The sequence below is a fragment of the Sturnira hondurensis genome, unplaced genomic scaffold, assembly GCF_014824575.4.
Source record: "Sturnira hondurensis isolate 20B ecotype Veracruz unplaced genomic scaffold, ASM1482457v3 Scaffold0006413, whole genome shotgun sequence".
Classification (NCBI taxonomy): domain Eukaryota; kingdom Metazoa; phylum Chordata; class Mammalia; order Chiroptera; family Phyllostomidae; genus Sturnira; species Sturnira hondurensis.
In genome coordinates this window covers 53,860,682-53,878,069 of record NW_028079044.1, presented here as the reverse complement: position 1 = coordinate 53,878,069, position 17,388 = coordinate 53,860,682, and the positions used below count along the sequence as shown (strand labels likewise).

The 17,388-nt window shown below is 50.3% G+C and overlaps 1 protein-coding gene across 6 annotated transcripts in view; it reads left to right on the top strand.

Moving 5' to 3' along the window:
* Positions 1-17,388, top strand: part of ARHGAP39 (Rho GTPase activating protein 39) — a 55,925-nt gene that overhangs the window by 32,255 nt on the left and 6,282 nt on the right. For 5 of the 6 annotated variants that reach the window (XM_037048811.1, XM_037048807.1, XM_037048808.1 and 2 more), the window contains 3 exons: positions 6,155-7,526; positions 8,633-9,194; positions 16,341-16,433. In XM_037048811.1, the coding sequence (XP_036904706.1) occupies positions 6,155-7,526; positions 8,633-9,194; positions 16,341-16,433 (2,027 nt within the window). The remainder of the gene's footprint in view (positions 1-6,154; positions 7,527-8,632; positions 9,195-16,340; positions 16,434-17,388) is intronic. The other variant, XM_037048809.1, reaches the window with a different exon arrangement.

Here is a 17,388-nt window from a genome sequence, read left to right as displayed (position 1 = left end):
GGGATAGCCGGGCAGTTGTCCCTTTTTGTTTAGGGATGGGTGGTGTCCCTCAGCCTGCATGCCTCCACCCCAGCAGAGTGGACAGGGCATTAGGGAATGGGAAGGGTTTGGGGAGCTGTAAGGACACAGAGGTCCGAGGGCAGGCCAGAGAGGCTGAACCAGGTGAAGGGTCTGCTCAGCGGTCCCAGGGGTAGGGGCAAGTCAGAGAAACTCTGGGTGAGAAGCAGATAGCAGGACCTGGAAGCCGGCTGTAAGGGTTCATGGAGGAGCCCCGAGGGATGGGCACAGCAGTGGGGACTGGTAGGCGTGCGGAGCCTGATGTTGTGGAAAGGTCCGTGGGTCTGCCCATCCCCGGACCGGTGACATTGCCTGCACCGTGGTGTGCGGCGACATCTGGAGGGACAGGCTGCCAGAGATGCCTCATCAGACCAGAGACTTGATGCGCTCGTCACGGCAGGCAGTCTTGGCTGCAGCATGATTCTCTGGAACCAAGGGCCATCTCTGTTTCTCTGGGGCTTGCGTGCCCATCTGTGACATGGAGCCTACGGGAACCTCGGGCCTTTCTGGAGGATCAAATGAGAGACTTCTTGGAGGTACATGGGCATGGAAGGGGGGCCATGCTGGCCCCTGCCCCCAGCCCAGCAGAGGAGAAGGCTGCGGGGCTTCCTCCTGCCTTGTTCTCTCCCATGTCTGCCTGGACCAGATGTAACTGCCCTCAGGTCCTGGAATGGGTGTCCTCTTACCAGCAGCCTCTCATGTGCTCTAGACTCCACCTGATGCTCTTTTCTACCCCCCTCATCCTGCGGCACGACTTGATGGCTCATGACTGACAGGCCAGTGGGACAGCCCACAGCCCTCAGCACACTTCGTCAGGCAGGGATCATTGTGTACACTGGCCACCGTGCAAGGCCTCACATAGGGGCTGAATCTGCTGAGTGGTAAGAAGGTGTGAAAAGTAATGGTTTCCCCTTGCTAGGTGCTTCCTGTGTTGGCAGTAAACTAAGGACTTTGCACATTATGTTATTTAATCCTCATAGGAACTGCTGAAGACACTGAGATGGAGGTGGTTAGTGATATTCCCAAGTCCCACAGTTAGGGAGTGATGGGTTGGAGTTCAGTCCCAGATCTCTCAACTCCAAAGCCAGTCCTCAGGGTTTGCTGGTCCCCGGCACACTGCCACCTTCGGCTCTGCCTGGTCGATGTGAGCAGCAGGCTGGGAGCAGCCTCTAGCAACCAGGAACAGAATTCCCAGGAATGGGAACCTGCATGTTGAGCCCTGCAGCTCTCTGACTCCTCAGGTGGTGAGGCCAAGTTGCTGGGCACTGGCACTGACCAGCAGGGTCGGACCCTGCCTGTGCTGGGTGGGGCATGTGCAGGCATCCTGGAGCAGGCTGCCTCACAGTGGCGTGGGGCCCTCCCTCACCCTGAGCTCCTGTCTGCAGCCTTTGTTCTCCAGAAGCCCCTTCACTCACTCCCAGTCACTAGGACCTGGGCCCTTGTCCTGAAAGGCCCAGTGACAATCAGAGGACAGAGGTAGGGGGATCAAACTGCACAACTGGCGTCTTAAAGATGTTGCGGTTTTCGTTTTGCGTGATGGTGGATTGACTTACCTGAAACCGACCTGCACAACAAGAACAAAACAGACAAAATCACCCTGAAGTCCTCAGAGATTTGCTGAGCAGCAAGGACTCGAGGGCCGAAGTCTGGAGATCAGGGCAGCCCAGCCCAGCCCGGTGACACTACCTATCCGTCAAGACAGTCAAGAGACAGAGAACTGAGCAGCCCTCTGGGTGGTTCCACAGGGCTGGGAATCCACACAGAGTCCAGCAGCCCAGAGAAGAGCCCTAGTGAACACTCCACATTTCACCTTGGCACGAGGAACCAGGGTGAGAGGAAGTGGACCAGCCCAACTTCCAGTCAGCTTGGTCCAGGATGGGATGCAGGTGATCTGCCCTCACTCAGCTGCCTGCAGAAGCTACAGTAAATCAAGAGGCTCAAATGATCTCTACAGTCTTTCATACGCAGTCACCAGAATTTCAGTCTAAAATTAACAGAACTGATTAAAAATCGAAACAGACCCAGAGGAATGTGTATTTTGAAGTTATCGAACACTGACTTTAATAAATATGATTCATATGTACAAGATATTAAATGGTAGTTTTAAAAACTCATGATTTTACCAAGATAGGGCACATTCTGAGCCATATAACAAATATTAACAAATTTAAAAGAACAGATCTCACACAATGTCTGCTCTCAGACCACAATGGAATTCAGTAACAGAAAAATAACTCGAAAAGTTCCCAAATATTTGAAGATCAAACAACACACTTCTAAAAACTCATAGACTAAGAAGAAAACTCAAGATGTTTTTTAATACTTTGAAGTAAAATGAAAGCACAAGTTACCAAAGTTTTTAGGGTGCAGCAAAGGTGGGACCTAGGGAATGTGTGTCAGTGACAAGAAGAAAGATCTAAAATCAGTCATCTAAGCTTTCATTTTAGGGAACTCAGAGGACAGACAGCAAATCCAAAACAAAGTAAAATTAATAATAGTGGAACAGAAATCAGTAAAACTGAAAATGGGAAATCAGTGTTGAAAATCAATAAAACAAAAAGCTGGTTTATTTGAAATAATTGATCAAAATCAGTAATCATTGATAAAATCAATGAGTATCTAGTCAGGCTGGGAGAAAAGACAAGTTACTAATACCAGAAACAAAGCAGGAGACATCATTACAGAGCCCATGGGCATTAAAAAGATAATGAAATAATTCTATGAACAAATCTGTAGACACAAATTTGAAAACCTAGGTATAATGAACCAATTCCTTAAAAGACACAATCTGCCAAAACTCACACAAGAAGAAATAGATCATCTGAATAGGCCTATATGTGTTAAAGAAAGTGAAACAATAATTAATAATCTTCCAAAATACAGAGCACCAAGCCCAGATAGGTTCACTGGTGAATTCTACCAAACATTTATGCAAGAAATTGTACCAATTCTCTACATCTCTTTTGGAAGATGTAGAAAGAATACTTCCTAACACATTCTGTGAGGTCAGCATTATCCCAATTCCAAATCCAGACAAAGACATTTACAGGGAAATGTAAAACTACATTTACATTATGGGGAAAGAAAACTACAGGTCAATTTGTCTCATGAACACAGGTAAAAAATCTTCCACACAACATCAGCAAATCAAATTCAGCAAAGTTTAAAAAGAATTATAAAGCTCAACCAAGTGGGAATGATCCAAGGTATGCAAAAATTAATACAATCCATCATAGCAAAAGTACAGGGTCATATCAACAGATGCAGAAAAATTACTTGATGAAATTCAACACTCATTCATGATGGGGAGGGGTGACCTCTCAATAAAGTAGGACTAGAGAAGAATTTCCTCAACTTGATAAAGAACATCTACACAAAACCTCCCTGGTTTGTGTGACTCAGTGGACTGAGTGCCAGCCTGAGAACCAAAGGTTGACCGGTTTGATTCCCAGTCAGGGCATATGTTTGGGTTGCAGGCCAGGTCCCTGGTGGGGGGCACCCGTGAGAGGCAACCATACATTGATGTTTCTCTCCTTCTCTTTATCCCTTTCTTACCCTCTAAAAGTAAATAAAATATTTTTAATAAAAGACTTTCTACAAAACACCTATAGCTAACATCATGCTTAATGGTTAGAATGGTGAGAATGACCATGCTTAATGGTCAGCTTTTCCATTAAGATCATGAGTAAGGCAAGGATGTCCTCTCTCACCTCTACTTTTCAGCACCATATGGGAAGCCATAGCTAGTGCAATACAAGGAAAGGAAATAAAAGATGTACAGATTGCAAGGGAAAAAATAAAACTATGTTTGTTCACAGATGACATGATCATCTATGTAGAAAATCCTAAACAACTGACAAAAAAACCTCTTAGAACTAGTGATTATAGCAAGGTTGCAGGGTACCAGGTGAATGTACAAAAGCTAATTGCTTTCCTGTATACTAGCAGCAAACAAGTGGAATTCAAAACTGAAAACTGTACCATTTACATTAGCACCCTCAAAATGAAATACTTAGGTATATAAATGTAACAAAATGTACAAAATATATATGAGGAAAACTGCAAAATTCTAATGAGAGATATTAAAGAAAAGCTAAATAAATGAAGAAGTGACTCATGGATAGGCAAACTCACTATTTTAAAGATGTTGTTTCTTCCCAACTTGATCTATAGAGTTGATGTAATCTCAATTAAAATCCCAGCAAGGCCCTGGATGGGTAGCTTAGTTGGTTAGAGTGTTGTCCTCATAGACTGAGGTTGTGGGTTTGATCCCCAGTCAGAACACATACTAGAGTCAACCAATGAATGCATAAATGAGTGGAACAGCAATCAATGTTTCTCTCTCTCTCTCTCTCTCTGAAAGTAAATAAATTTAAAAAGTAGTCTCAGCAGGTTATTTTATGGATACCAACAAACTGATTCGAAAATTTATATGAAGAGACAAGAGACCCAGAATAGCCAACAATATACAAGGAGAAGAAAGTGGGAAGGCCAGTACTTCCTGATTTCAAGGCTTACTGGAAAGCTTCCATAATGAAGACAATGTGTTATTGGAAAAAGAATAAACAAAAGGGTTAATAGAAGAAGAGAGCTCAGAAATTTGCCCTCATAAGTACGGTCAGCTGATCTCTGAGAAGGGCAAAGGCAGTGCAATGGAGCAAAGACTGCCTTTTCAACAGCTAGTGCTGGGACAAATGGGAAAAAAGAAAGTAAGTACAGACTCTGTGCCCATCACAAAAATTAGTTCAAAATGGGTCACAGACCTAAATGTAGAACACTAAACTTAACTCCTGGAAGATAACACAGGAGAAAACCTAGAGGACCTTGGATGTGCTGGTGACTTTTTACATATAATACCAAAGGCGCAATCTATGAAAGGAATAATTAATAACCTTGGCGTTGTTAAAATTAAATGCTTCTGCTCTGTGACTGACATTGTCTGAGAAGACAAGTCACAGACAGAAAGTATTTGCAAAAGTCTCCTCTGATAAAGGATTTATCCAAGATACCCTAAAACTCAACAATAAGAAAACAACCAGATTTAAAAATGGGCCAGACTTAGACACCAGAGAAGATGTAGAGATGGCAAATGAGCACATGAGAGATGCTCCACATCATTTGTCATCAGGGAAACACAGCTTTCCTTGAAGCAGCCGAGAGGGAGTTGACAAGTGGCTAGAGGTGAGCCCTGCCATCTCCCCTGGACTCCAGGTGCTGTCTCTGGAGTGCTGCCCTGCTGACCTTAGGCAGACAGAGCGCAGTGTGGGTGTTGAGTCTGAGTACCTGCCCTCCACATCCCAAAGGTACTGTCGCCTGTATTGTTGCCAAGCAAGTGAGGCTCAGAAAGAAGCCTAGTGTGGCCCCAGGTTGTGGGTGCCCTTAGTCCGATTCTGGATTTAGCAGGCACCGGGGAGCAGTTTGTCATCTCCGTCCAGGTGCAGAGTGCCAACTGTGTAGACGGTCACAGGAGGACACAGCCTTTTAGTAGCTAGCAGGAGCCTCTGTGGTTGAAAACAAGGCCCAAGATGCCCGTGAACAGGGTCGGGGGCAGGCATGCTGGTTTCCCTCAGGTAGGAGCGTGGGGCAGTGCTGAGTGAGGGCTGTAGAGAAACACTCTCATCAAACCCACAGTCAGGGAGGCTGCCCCTGCTCTCCATTATAGAAGCAGTGCTGTGCATGGGGCTTGGCTGGGACCAGAGCGGGGAGGGACATGTTGGGCAGCCAAATGAGGGGCCTGGGGGAAGCTCCTTGGCAGAGAGCCCTCCTGGAAGGAACGGCTGTAGAGCTGTGTGAGGAGTTGTGTGAGGGGAGCTCCTAGGACAGGAGGGCAGCTCTGTGGGGCTCCAGCAATGAAGAGCACACTGGCCATTTACAGGGAGCCCTCCTGTATAAGGACCAGACTCAGCCCCCACTGAGGGGTGGCAAGGAGGGGGTTGAGAAATGACCAGGCCTTCTGGGCCCTGACTCCAGACATGCATGAGGCCAGGGTGGGTGGGTCGTGGGTCCAGGCTGGCAAGCAAGGCCAGACTGCCTCCGCCAGGTAGCGTCTGACCCCTACAGGACCTCCCCAGGTAACCTGTGCCTGTCCCCCCCCCAGGACCTCCTCCCTCCGGTGGAACTCAGGCACCAAGGAGCGCATGCTCATCAAAGTGGCTGACCGGGAGCCCAGCTTCTTCTCCCCCCAGGGCAATGGGCGCCCCCTGGACAGCCAGTCAGGGGGCCGTTCCCGTAGACCCTCAGGCGGGCAGCACTCACCCAGCCTGCAGACATTTACCCCGGACTCAGACGGCTCAGTCTTCTTCCCCGAGCGGAGGCCATCGCCCTTCTTGAAGAGGGCTGAGCTGGGCAGCTGTTCTCCACTGCTGGCCCAGCCCCGCAAGCCTGCCTGTGACTCACAACCCTCCTCCCCACGCTATGCCTATGAGCCCCCCCTCTATGAGGAGCCCCCCATTGAGTATCAGGCCCCCATCTACGATGAGCCCCCCATGGACATACAGTGCGAGGCTGGTGGGGCCTGCCAGGCCGGCTCACCCCAGCGGTCTCCAGGCCGGAAGCCGGTGCCCTTCCCACAGTCGCCCAAGCAGACCTCGACCTCACCCTTCCAGCAGCTGGTGCTCACCCGGCAGAAGTGCCCAGAGCGCTTCCTGAGCCTGGAGTACAGCCCCGCAGGCAAGGAGTATGTGCGGCAGCTAGTCTATGTGGAGCAGGCCGGCTCAAGTCCCAGGCTGCGGGCAGGCCCCCGGCACAAGTACACACCCAACCCCGGAGGGGGCTCCCTCTCCCTCCAGCCCAGCCCCTGCCTGCTGCGGGACCAGCGCCTGGGGGTCACGTCCGGGGACTATAGCAGCATGGAGGGGCCTGAGCCACGGCACGCCCCTCCGCCCTCACCACTGCCCCAGACCCAGGATGACACCATGTCCTGGTCTAGCCAGCAGGACACCATGTCCTCAACAGGCTACTCCCCAGGCACACGCAAGAGGAAGAGCAGGAACCCCTCCCTGTGCCATGCCCCCAGCGCTTCCTCCACTGACAGCCCTGGGGACCGCGACCCGCTCTCGCAGTCCCTGGCCGAGGAGCGGCCCAAGTGTGGGCCCAGCTTGGCCCCAAAGCATGCAGAGGCCAAGGCAGGCGAGGCAGAAGGGGCACGGGGTGGGGCCGAGCCCTTCCTGGCGCAGGCTAGGCTGGCCTGGGAGGCGCAACAGGCCCACTTCCACATGAAGCAGAGAGGCAGCTGGGACTCCCAGCAGGATGGCTCAGGCTACGAGAGCGATGGGGCTGTGCCGCTCCCCATGCCTGGGCCTGTGGTGCGTGCCTTCAGCGAGGATGAGGCCTTGGCCCAGCAGGAGAGCAGCAAGCACTGGCAGAGGGGCGCCTTGGAGAGGCTCGCCTTCCCCCAGATCCTGCTCGAGAAAAGTGTCTCCGTGCAGACCAACCTGGCCTCACCTGAGCCCTACCTCCACCCCTCACAGGTAGGGACACACAGCTGGTGCCAGGGCCCCAGGCAGGGGTGGGGCAGGTGGTGGCTCCAAAATGTTGCTGGTGGCCATGTAGACAGGCAGCGAATACCCACAGGGACTCCCCCAAGGCAGGGCCACCTCGGCCAGGATTTGGCAAGTCACCTGGGGATCAGAGGCCATTCCCTGATTCCAGACCGTGGAGGCAGGGGAGATGGGTAAGCATGCCCACCCACTGAGCCTGAGCTTTCTCCCACCCGTGAACAGGCTCTCGGGTGAGGAGTGGCGCAGCTGGGGCATCAGGTGCCCTCGGGGTTGCTCAGAGCCCTTCTTGAACAAGTCTCCCACACCAGGGAGCCAACACCGACTCTGGGGCCAGATGTCCTCAGCGGGCCCCCAGTGGCTGCAGGACCAGGGGCTGAAGCAGAAGCCTGGCCAGATGTGTCCACCCAAGGTAGCACCAGGCATAGGCCATGGTCAGGCCCTTGGGGCCTATGTGCACCTTCTGTCTAATTTGAATGCTGGGAACTCGGTGCCTAGAACTTGATATGGGCTGATGTTTTGGTTCTCATCTCCTGACCTACTTCATGAAACCACTGTGGAAGGGTATAGCCTGGCATATGCTCAGAGCTGGTAGTCAGAATGCCTCTCAGTGATAGGCTCCTCATGTCCACACCTAGCCCTGCCAGGGAAAATGTGCCCGATGACCCAGTGACCTTGGGTGGTTAGTGTGTCCTGTGACAAGGCTGCCTTAGTGGCCCTGTAACCTGGAGAGCTCAGTTTCTGTCCATGGCTTATAACACAGCAGGCTCCCTCTTGCCCCCCATCCCTTGGTCTCGGGAACTGGGAGGGGGCCTCTCTGGGTCCCTGTACAACCTTGCATGGGGAGGATGCTTGTGCATTTGACGAGCCTGGTAGAACACAAAGAGGCACAGAGCTGGAGGTGCAGGCTTGGCCTTACCCCAGGGACACCCAGCAAGTGTTCCTGCACTGCCTTCCCTACAAGCAGGTTATCTGACAGCCCTGCCCGGCACCTTGGGGCCAGGAAGGGGGGCCATGCCTCCCACCTGGCTTGGCCAGGTAGGGCCCCCACCCCCTCACAGCCCGTCTGTCCTCTCCAGTCCGAGGACCTCGGCACCTGTGCCCAGTTTGAGAGCAGTCGGCAGACCCGCAGTGTGATGCCCAGTGCCAGCTGCGTGTTCCCCACGTTCACTCTACGCAAGCCGTCCTCAGAGACTGACATTGAGAACTGGGCTTCCAAACACTTCAACAAGCACACGCAGGGCCTCTTCCGGCGGAAGGTATCCATCGCCAACATGCTGGCCTGGAGCAGCGAGTCCATCAAGAAACCCATGATTGTGACCAGTGACCGCCACGTGAAGAAGGAGGCATGCGAGATCTTCAAGCTGATCCAGATGTACATGGGTGATCGGCGCGCCAAGGCGGACCCACTGCACGTGGCCCTGGAGATTGCAACCAAGGGCTGGAGTATGCAGGGTCTGCGGGACGAGCTGTACATCCAGCTGTGCCGGCAGACCACCGAGAACTTTCGCCTGGAGAGCCTATCGCGCGGCTGGGAGCTCATGGCCATCTGCCTGGCCTTCTTCCCACCCACACCCAAGTTCCATTCCTACCTGGAGGGCTACATCTACCGGCACATGGACCCCGTCAATGACACCAAAGGTAAGGCCCAGCATCCGGGCCCTTGGCACCGCAGGCTGTGCTGCCAGCCAGGTAAGGGACAGAGAGCTTCCTAGCCTGCACTGGGCAGCTTCTCAAAGGCAGCAGCAGGTATGTAAGGGCGGGTGCAGTACCTCCAAGCAAATACATGTGTCTCCCAAAGGCCACATCCTGGGTTTCTACTAGGATGCAGGGTCCTCAGGGAACCTGTCCTCCACACCGAGGCCCTGAGAAGAGCTGCATGGTCCATGGCTGCAGGCCAACAGGTTGGGGCCAGGACGAGGATGCACAGCATTTGTGTCTGAGCCAGTTAGTCTCACTGTGGCCAGTTGCCCCGCCTGATCAGGGCAGGGAGGCCACAGTGGCCATTGTGCTCTGGCTGTATTCATTTTCAGCTCTCCTTTGGCCTAGGGTGTGGCCACCCTGTCCTGGCTCAGGCTGTCTGTTCTGGGGAGAAGACTGGGGTCCTGGAGGAGAGTTCCTGAAAGCAGGGAGGAGCATGGTGACCATAGCATGGATTGGCCTATCACCAGTGGGCTGTGAAGGTGCTGTAGGCTGAGCTGGTTCTAAGCTGCCCATGGTGGTCAGAGGTTGGAACCAGCACAGGTAGCTACCTGCTGACAGCTGCCTGGGGACAAATGCAGGGCCAGCTTCCACCCTGGACATGCACCAGGTTCTTCTGGACATAGACGTGGCCTGAACTTGGGACCACAGTGCTGTCAGCCAAGTGGCTGAACGAAGTCCTGGGTCAGGCAGAGTAAGCACAGGGACAGGGTCATAAACAGTGTCTGGACACATATGTGCACACACACTCACTCATATGTGTCACACACACTCATATGTGCCCTGTAAGTCAGACATACTATAGCCTGCTCTGCAGGAGTGACCATGTACCCATTCCAGGTGTGGGGGGCAAGCGTAAGTGTGTACACAGTGATGGGGCTTCAGGGCAAAACAGTGCTGGGTCCTGGGGGAGGGGAGGGAGCACAGGCATCACCCAGCATGTCAGTTATTTAGAAGCAGATCATAGGACCCATGAGATTTTCACCCAGGTGTGCAGGTGTTGAAGCCGAATCCTGAATGCAGCAGACAGGTGTCCCCAAGAAGCTCCCTGCACATGCAGCCATGCTGGTTGCTGGGCAGCCTGGCTCTGCCTAGGGCTTCTTGGGCTTTTCCAGGAGAAGTTGGGCCCTTGTTGGCTCATGGTCCAGCCCGGCCTCTCCCAGAGGCTTTACAATGTCACTACTTTGAGTTGAAACCTTAGAAGAATGTGTCCACTGCTCAGCATGCAGCCCTGGGGCCAGGGAGTGCTTACCGTGGTGAAAGGTGTGAGTGAGCAGTACACAGACAGGTCAGAGGCCTCCAGGACCATTCCTGCCTGCCAGGGATTCCTCTGGGAGCTCGGCCTCCAGGCCCCTTTGGGGGTCCAGCAGGACACCTCTTTTGACACAGAAGTTTGTGCGCCTTTGTCCTAGTGTCTATGCTCTGGCAGCCTGATGTGAGAGGGGATCAGATTGGCTTAGGCCGCCGTGGTACCTAGGCCCAGGTGGTCTCAGAGCGCTGTGTGCCTTGGGCCCGCAAAGGGAGACTGGGCCTCTGTGGTCACGCTGCTGCTGGGCTATGGGATCTGGTCTCACTTTCATGGCATAGGGCTCTCCCCAGCCCCGAGACCCACTCCCAGTGGGTGTCTGCCACAGGTCCTGCTCAGTGATGAGCCCAGAGCTGCCTCCCACTAGCTCATGGGTGTTGGTTGATTGATTGGTAAGGCAGGTCCCATCAGCCCAGGAGAATGTAGCCTCTGCTCAGAAAAAGGGAACTGTAGCCCACGTCAGTAGTGCCTGCAAGGACAGAGCTGAATCTGTCTGCTCCCATGTGGGGCATCTCACCTTGGACCATGCTGCTGGCGATGGCCTCAGAAGCCTTTGATTCAACTGCCAGTGTGTGTGTGGTATCTACTATGTGGTCACCACCCTCAGGAACCAAGACACCACACAGTGAACCCTGGTTCATCTGTCCCCCCACCCTCCAGCTTAGCTTCATCTCATACATGGTCATGCCTGTATGCCATTCACTAGCAGGGTGACTTCACAGCTTGTCTTCCGGGGACCACCCTCAGCAGGTGCTCACCCAGACACTGCAGGGCGCTTGGTGGCAGACACACACTGCAGTTCTGCCATCTCTTCTGCAAAGTAGCACATTACAGTTCTGCAGACCCTGGGCATTTCACTTACTGCTCACACATTCCTGCCTCAGCAGTACTTACGGGCTTCCAAGTAAAGACAGTTTGAACACGTGCATTTATTTGGATTCAATTTCAAACTTCTGGTAAAAGAACAGTGAAGAAATTTTTAAAAGAAAAAAAAACTCACAAGGGAATATAAATTGATGCAGCCACTGTGGAAAACAGAGGGACAATTCATAAAAAAAAATTAAGTGTAAAATTTCCATAAAATCTAGCAATTCTGGGTACATACACAAAGAAAATTGAAAGCAGAGACATGAAGGACATTTGCACACCCGTATTCATGGCAGCATATTCACAATACCAAGAGGCGGAAGCAGCCCAAGTGTCCATGGACACAATGGAATGTTACTACTCAAGCTCAAAAAGGAAGGGATTCCAACACATGTTATAGGATGGATGAATCATACTAAGGGAATGAAGCCAGTCACAGGAGACCAAATACCGTATTATTCCACTCATCCGAGGCTCCCAGGGCAGTAAGATTCATAGAGACAGAAAACAGAGTGGTGGTTACCGCGGGTTGGGGGAGGGAGAAACAGAGTTGTTCATTGCGCACAGAGTTTCCACTTGGGAAGATGAAGAAGTTCTGTAGACAGATGTGGTAATAGTTGCACAACAAATAAATGTAGTTAATGCCATTGAACTGCACAATTAAAAGTGATAAATTTTATGTTATGTATATTTATCACAGTAAAAAAAACTTGCAAGGACAAAGAGAATGGAAAAGGAAGAACTATGTTTTGGAAACTGAGAAGCAAAGTACATGGACGCATCATAGAAAACTGACTTGGCAAGCCAAGAAAAGTGGGTCTCGGGTAGGCCAAAGGAAAGCTCAGAAGCTGAAGCAGGAAGAAATCCCTTAAAAGCTCAGTAGCGGGTGGAGCCATTTTCCTTGAACAATGGTTTGGGAAGAGTGTGACCTCGAAGCTGAAAACAAAAGAACTAGTTGAAAGTCTGTTTAAAGAAAAAAAGCAGCTACAGTGGAGTATGTGAGAGCACAGATTTTGGACCCAGAGCATCTGCACTCAAATCCTAGCCATATTTTCAAAACAGGACATATTCTGAGCTGTAAAATAAGAATAAATATTAAGGAATGGAAATCATAGAAAGTGTGCTCTCTGACTATAACAGAATTAAAGTGGCAATCAGTAATGCAAAGATATCTAGAAAATCCCCAAGTATTTGGAAACTAAAGAATGTACTATTGACTAGCCCATGGGTCAAATAAAAATCAAAAAGTAAATTAGAAAGTATTTTGAACTGAAAGAAAATGAAAGCAAAACATTCTGAATATGTAGAATGCAGCCAAAGCAGTTTTTACAGGGAAATTTATAGCCTGTGTTAGGAAATAAGATCTGAAGTCAATGACCTCAGCTTCTACTTTAAGGAACGTTTTTTTAAAGATTACATTATCTTGAAAATAAGCAGAAGAAAGGAAATAATGAAGATCAGAATAGAAAGAAAATGGAAAAATAATGTGGAAAATCAGTGAAATAAAATACTGATTCTTGAGAAGATCAGTAAAATTGATAAACCACCTGCCAGACTGATCAGAACAAAAATAGAGAAGACACAAATTACCAATATCAAGAATGGGAAATGGTAGCACTACAGAGCCAACAGATGTTCATATTAAGGAAATGTTATAAACAACTTAAATTTCTTGGATATAAACTCAGTCCTCTCAATAAGAAATAGATAACCAAACTGCAACTACATGCAAGAAGGAAACAAAGGGGGAAAAAGAATAGATAACTAGAAAAGTCATATATCTAAAGACATTTGTTTAAGGGTTTTATGGTTTTTAATATTCTAGTATATTAAAGAAATTTAATTGGTGCTTAAAAAATCTTCCCACAAAAAATTCCAGGCCCAGCCCTGGCTGGTGTAGCTCAGTGGATTGAGCGCGGGCCTGCGAACCACATGATCACGATTTGATTCACAGTCGGGGCACATGCCTGGGTTGCAGGCCAGTTCCCGGCAGGGGACTCACGAGAGGCAACCATACATTGATATTTCTCTCCTTCTCTCCTTCCCTTCCTCTCTAAAGATAAATAAATAAAATATTTAAAAAAAAATCCAGGCCCAAATGTCTTCACTGGTAAATTCTACGAAATATTTTATTGTTTGTTTAGCAGTTCTTTCTAAACTCATCTAGAAAATCGAAGTGGAGGGAATATTTCCCAAATCATTCTACTCCAAAATTACAAAAAAAAAGTACAAATTGTTATCATGAACCTAGAGCAAAAATTTAAAAAAAAAGATTTTATTGTCTACTTTTAGACAGAGGGGAAGGGAAGGAGAAAGAGAGGGAGAGAAACATCAGTGTGTGGTTGCCTCTGAAATCCCCGCTACTGGGGACCTGAACTGCAACCCAGGCATGTGCCCTGAGTGGGAATTGAACTGGTGACCCTTTGGTTCGCAGGTCAGCATTCAATCCATTGAGCCACACCAGCCAGGGCTGTTGTGGATGTTCTTAATTCCACTGAATTGCACACTTAAAAAGGGTCAGGAAAATATCCTCTAGCCAGCATTCCATGGAAGGTAAAAGACTGGCTGCTTTCTCCTTAAGATCAGGAGCAAAGCAGAGACCTCCCCTCCCTACTTCTATGCCCCTTGGTGCTGGAGGGTCAGGCCAGGCAGAGTCATGAGAAAGACACGAAAGGCATCCAAATGGGAAAGGAAGTGTGCAGTTGTCTTTACTCATAGACAACACAGTCTCTATGTACAAAACCCTACCATGGCTGCTGTGGCTCAGTGGATTGAGCGCCAGCCTATGAACCGAAAGGTCACAGGTTCAATGCCCAGTCAGGGCACATGCCTGTGTTGCAGTGCAGGTCCCCGGTGCAGGGCGCATGAGAAGCAACCACACACTGATGCTTCTCTCCCTCTCTTTCTCCCTGCTTTCCCCTCTCTCTAAAAATACATAAATTATTTTCCTTTTAAATCCTATGGGATCTATAAAAATACTACTGGAACTAACAAGTGAATTCAGCAAGGTTGCACAATATAAAAATCATGTTTCAATGTATTAGCAATAAACAATTGGAAATAGATGTTTTTAAAATATCATTTGCAATAAATTCAAAATTGATAAATGGGTAAATCTGACAAAAGATGTGTCACACTCCCATGCTGAGATTAGACAACATTGCTGAAAGTCAAGAAGACCTGAAGTCATGAAGAGATGTACCATGTTTATGAATCAGAAGACTTAATGTTAAGATGTTACTTCTACTCAGATTGTTCTGTAGATTCAATCCTAATCTAAATCTTAATCTAGCTTTTTAATTTACAAATTAACAGGTTGTTTCTAAAATTCATAGAAAATGCAAAGAACCTAGAATGGGCAGAATACTTTTGGAAAAAAGAACGAAGCTGGAGGACTGACATTACCTGACTTCAAGACTGATTTAAAGATGTGGTAATCAGGAGAACTTGGTGTTTGCTGAAGGCAGAGAGGGGGCCAGCAGGGCACAGTGACAGGCAGAGGCAGGCCCAGACGCACAGTGAAGGAGGGGGTGCTTTCCTCAAACGGTGCTGGGGCGGTTGGGCATCCAAATGCATAAAAGGTGAGCTTCAACCCATACTTTGTACTATGTGCAAAAATTAACTCAAAATGGATCATAAACCAAAATATAAAACTAAAGAACTTCTAGAGTGAAACACAGAAGAAAATCTTTGTTTTCTTGAGTTAAGCAAAGGTTTTGATATGTGACACCTAAAGCACTGTAAGAAAAAAATTGATAAATTTGGACTTCACCATAATTAAATCTGATTTTCAAAAGACACTATTAAGAGAATGAAAAGATGAACAAAGTCACAGCCAGACAAGCAAGGACAAGGAGGCTGGCGGGATCCGTGTGGTGGTGAGTCAGAACCGGAGGCATCAGGATGGAAATACTTATAGACGAATATATACAGGGACATAATGCGTCTCTTCTGTAATGTCAGCCAAGAGCACCCAGAAGCGGTGGCACCCCAAGAGCAGTGAGCACACCTGGCACCCAGATCTTGATTTCTAATACCATTTTATATTAAAAGGCACCAGAGCTCCCTGGAGCAACTGCTGGTTCCAGAGCTGGTGCAGGGAACGTACACGGTGTCAAAGCGAGGACGTGCTGCAGGGTGAGGGGGACACTGGGTGTGTCACAGGACACAGGAGCCACTAAAAGAGCTCCCAGGGCTGAGCTGGAGCATCTAACAACAAAAGAAAGTCATATCAGATTAAAACCTGAAATGTAAACTATCTGTGTTTCCATTCTGATATAAAAAAATGACTAGATAGCTGTCTCTCATGCAGGAGGTAGGTGGCCCACTGTCAGGGAGTGGAGCGTAACTCCGACCTTTAGAGTGGTCTGTGCTGTGACTTCCTCCTAGACAACACATGTGGACAGGGAGAAAAGGGTCCACTTCAACTGCAGGTATTTTGTTCGGGGTGGGCGGCATGTCCAGAGCTGCTCGGGAGCAGGCCTAGAGTACAGCCACTTAAGAAGGGGTGCATCCCTGCCTTCCCGTGCTGGCGGGTCCTGAGCTGACTGTGTTCCCTTCCCACACCTGCTCAGAGGGCCTCTGGCACCTCCCCAGCCCCATAGCCCGGCTTGTACCCACTACCTCAAATCCATATGAGTACATATCCTGTCCCCAGGGTGTGAGCAGGAAGCAGTCACTTAACAGGATGCTCGCCCACATCAGCATTCCTGAGCTGGGGTCCCATGGTCCCCATCTGGGCACTGGCTAGTGGCCCTGCCTTCCCAAAGGAATGTGATAGGGGTGCAACCCTTTGGCAGCTGACCAGGCTGAGCTTCAGCAGGCCCAGGGGCCTTCTCCAGCCCCACGGGGACCAAGTGGGCACTTGCTCCAGCCTTGTGTTCTTGGTCCTCACGGCTCTGTTTGCTCCCCAGTGACACAGCACATGAAGGAACTCCTGGAAAGGAACACTAAGAAGAAGTCCAAGTTGAGAAAGAAACCCAAGCCCTATGTTGAGGAGCCAGATGGTAGGGCCTCTCTCTGCAGCCTGTGCGCTGCCTCTGCACAGCTCTGCTCTCCGGCCTCGGCCACTTGACCTCCTCTTTCTAACCGCTTCTGGGCTGAGGGCGGGGCACTAACCATCAGGCCTGTGGCCTCATCCTGAGCAGGCTGGAGGCCCTGTCCCTGACAGGCTCCTGGGAGAGGCCACACCAGTCCTGTGCTTTTTCTCTGTGGTGCTCAGTACAGTTTTCAACTTGCATGCTGGGTTCTCAGTGGGGAGGGGATATGAGGACTAGTTGGCCAGGGCCTACAGGAGGCAGCCCAGGTAGGTGTTTGGTGAGGAAGTACCTTGGGGACAAGCACCTTCCAGCCCTGGCTCAGGAACCCCATCCTGTCCAAGTTCCAGGGAAGCCCTGTCTACTCGGGGCTGTGCCCTCCTTGCAGGGGGAGCTGTGAGTCCTATTGCTGTAAGGCCAACTCCCCCCACCTCCCCTCTTCCCCATCCTGGGTGCACCTCTGCTTAACCTGCTGCTCTTCTCCCGAGGCCGCTCCACCTCAGCTCTTCCTCTAGGCTGCCCTCAGGAGGCGTGGGCAGCTGAGACCCAGGATTTCTGGCTACCCTTGGCCCATTCTTGTCTGGGACAGGTGGGGAAGGAGCCCCAAGCTCCGGCCTGGGCCCATTGCCTGAGAGTCAAGTGGCAGCAGACAGGTGGAGCTGGGGGTGCAGCAATCAGTTCCCTGTGGACCTGGAGCTGCCAAGCAGGACCCTGAACCCTGAGATGGTGCCAGGTCGGGGGAGGGTCTGGATCCTGGCGCAACAGCATGGACTCCGGGAGAGCTGCTTTTGTTGCCCCTCTGCAGGCCTCTGTCTCCCTGCCTGTAAAACAGGATGGCGTGCCCTGGCAAGGCCAGACGGGGCAGTGGGCTTGGACCAGAGAACAGCCTTTTTCAGCACGTAGGAGATAGGCATTCCTGCCCCTG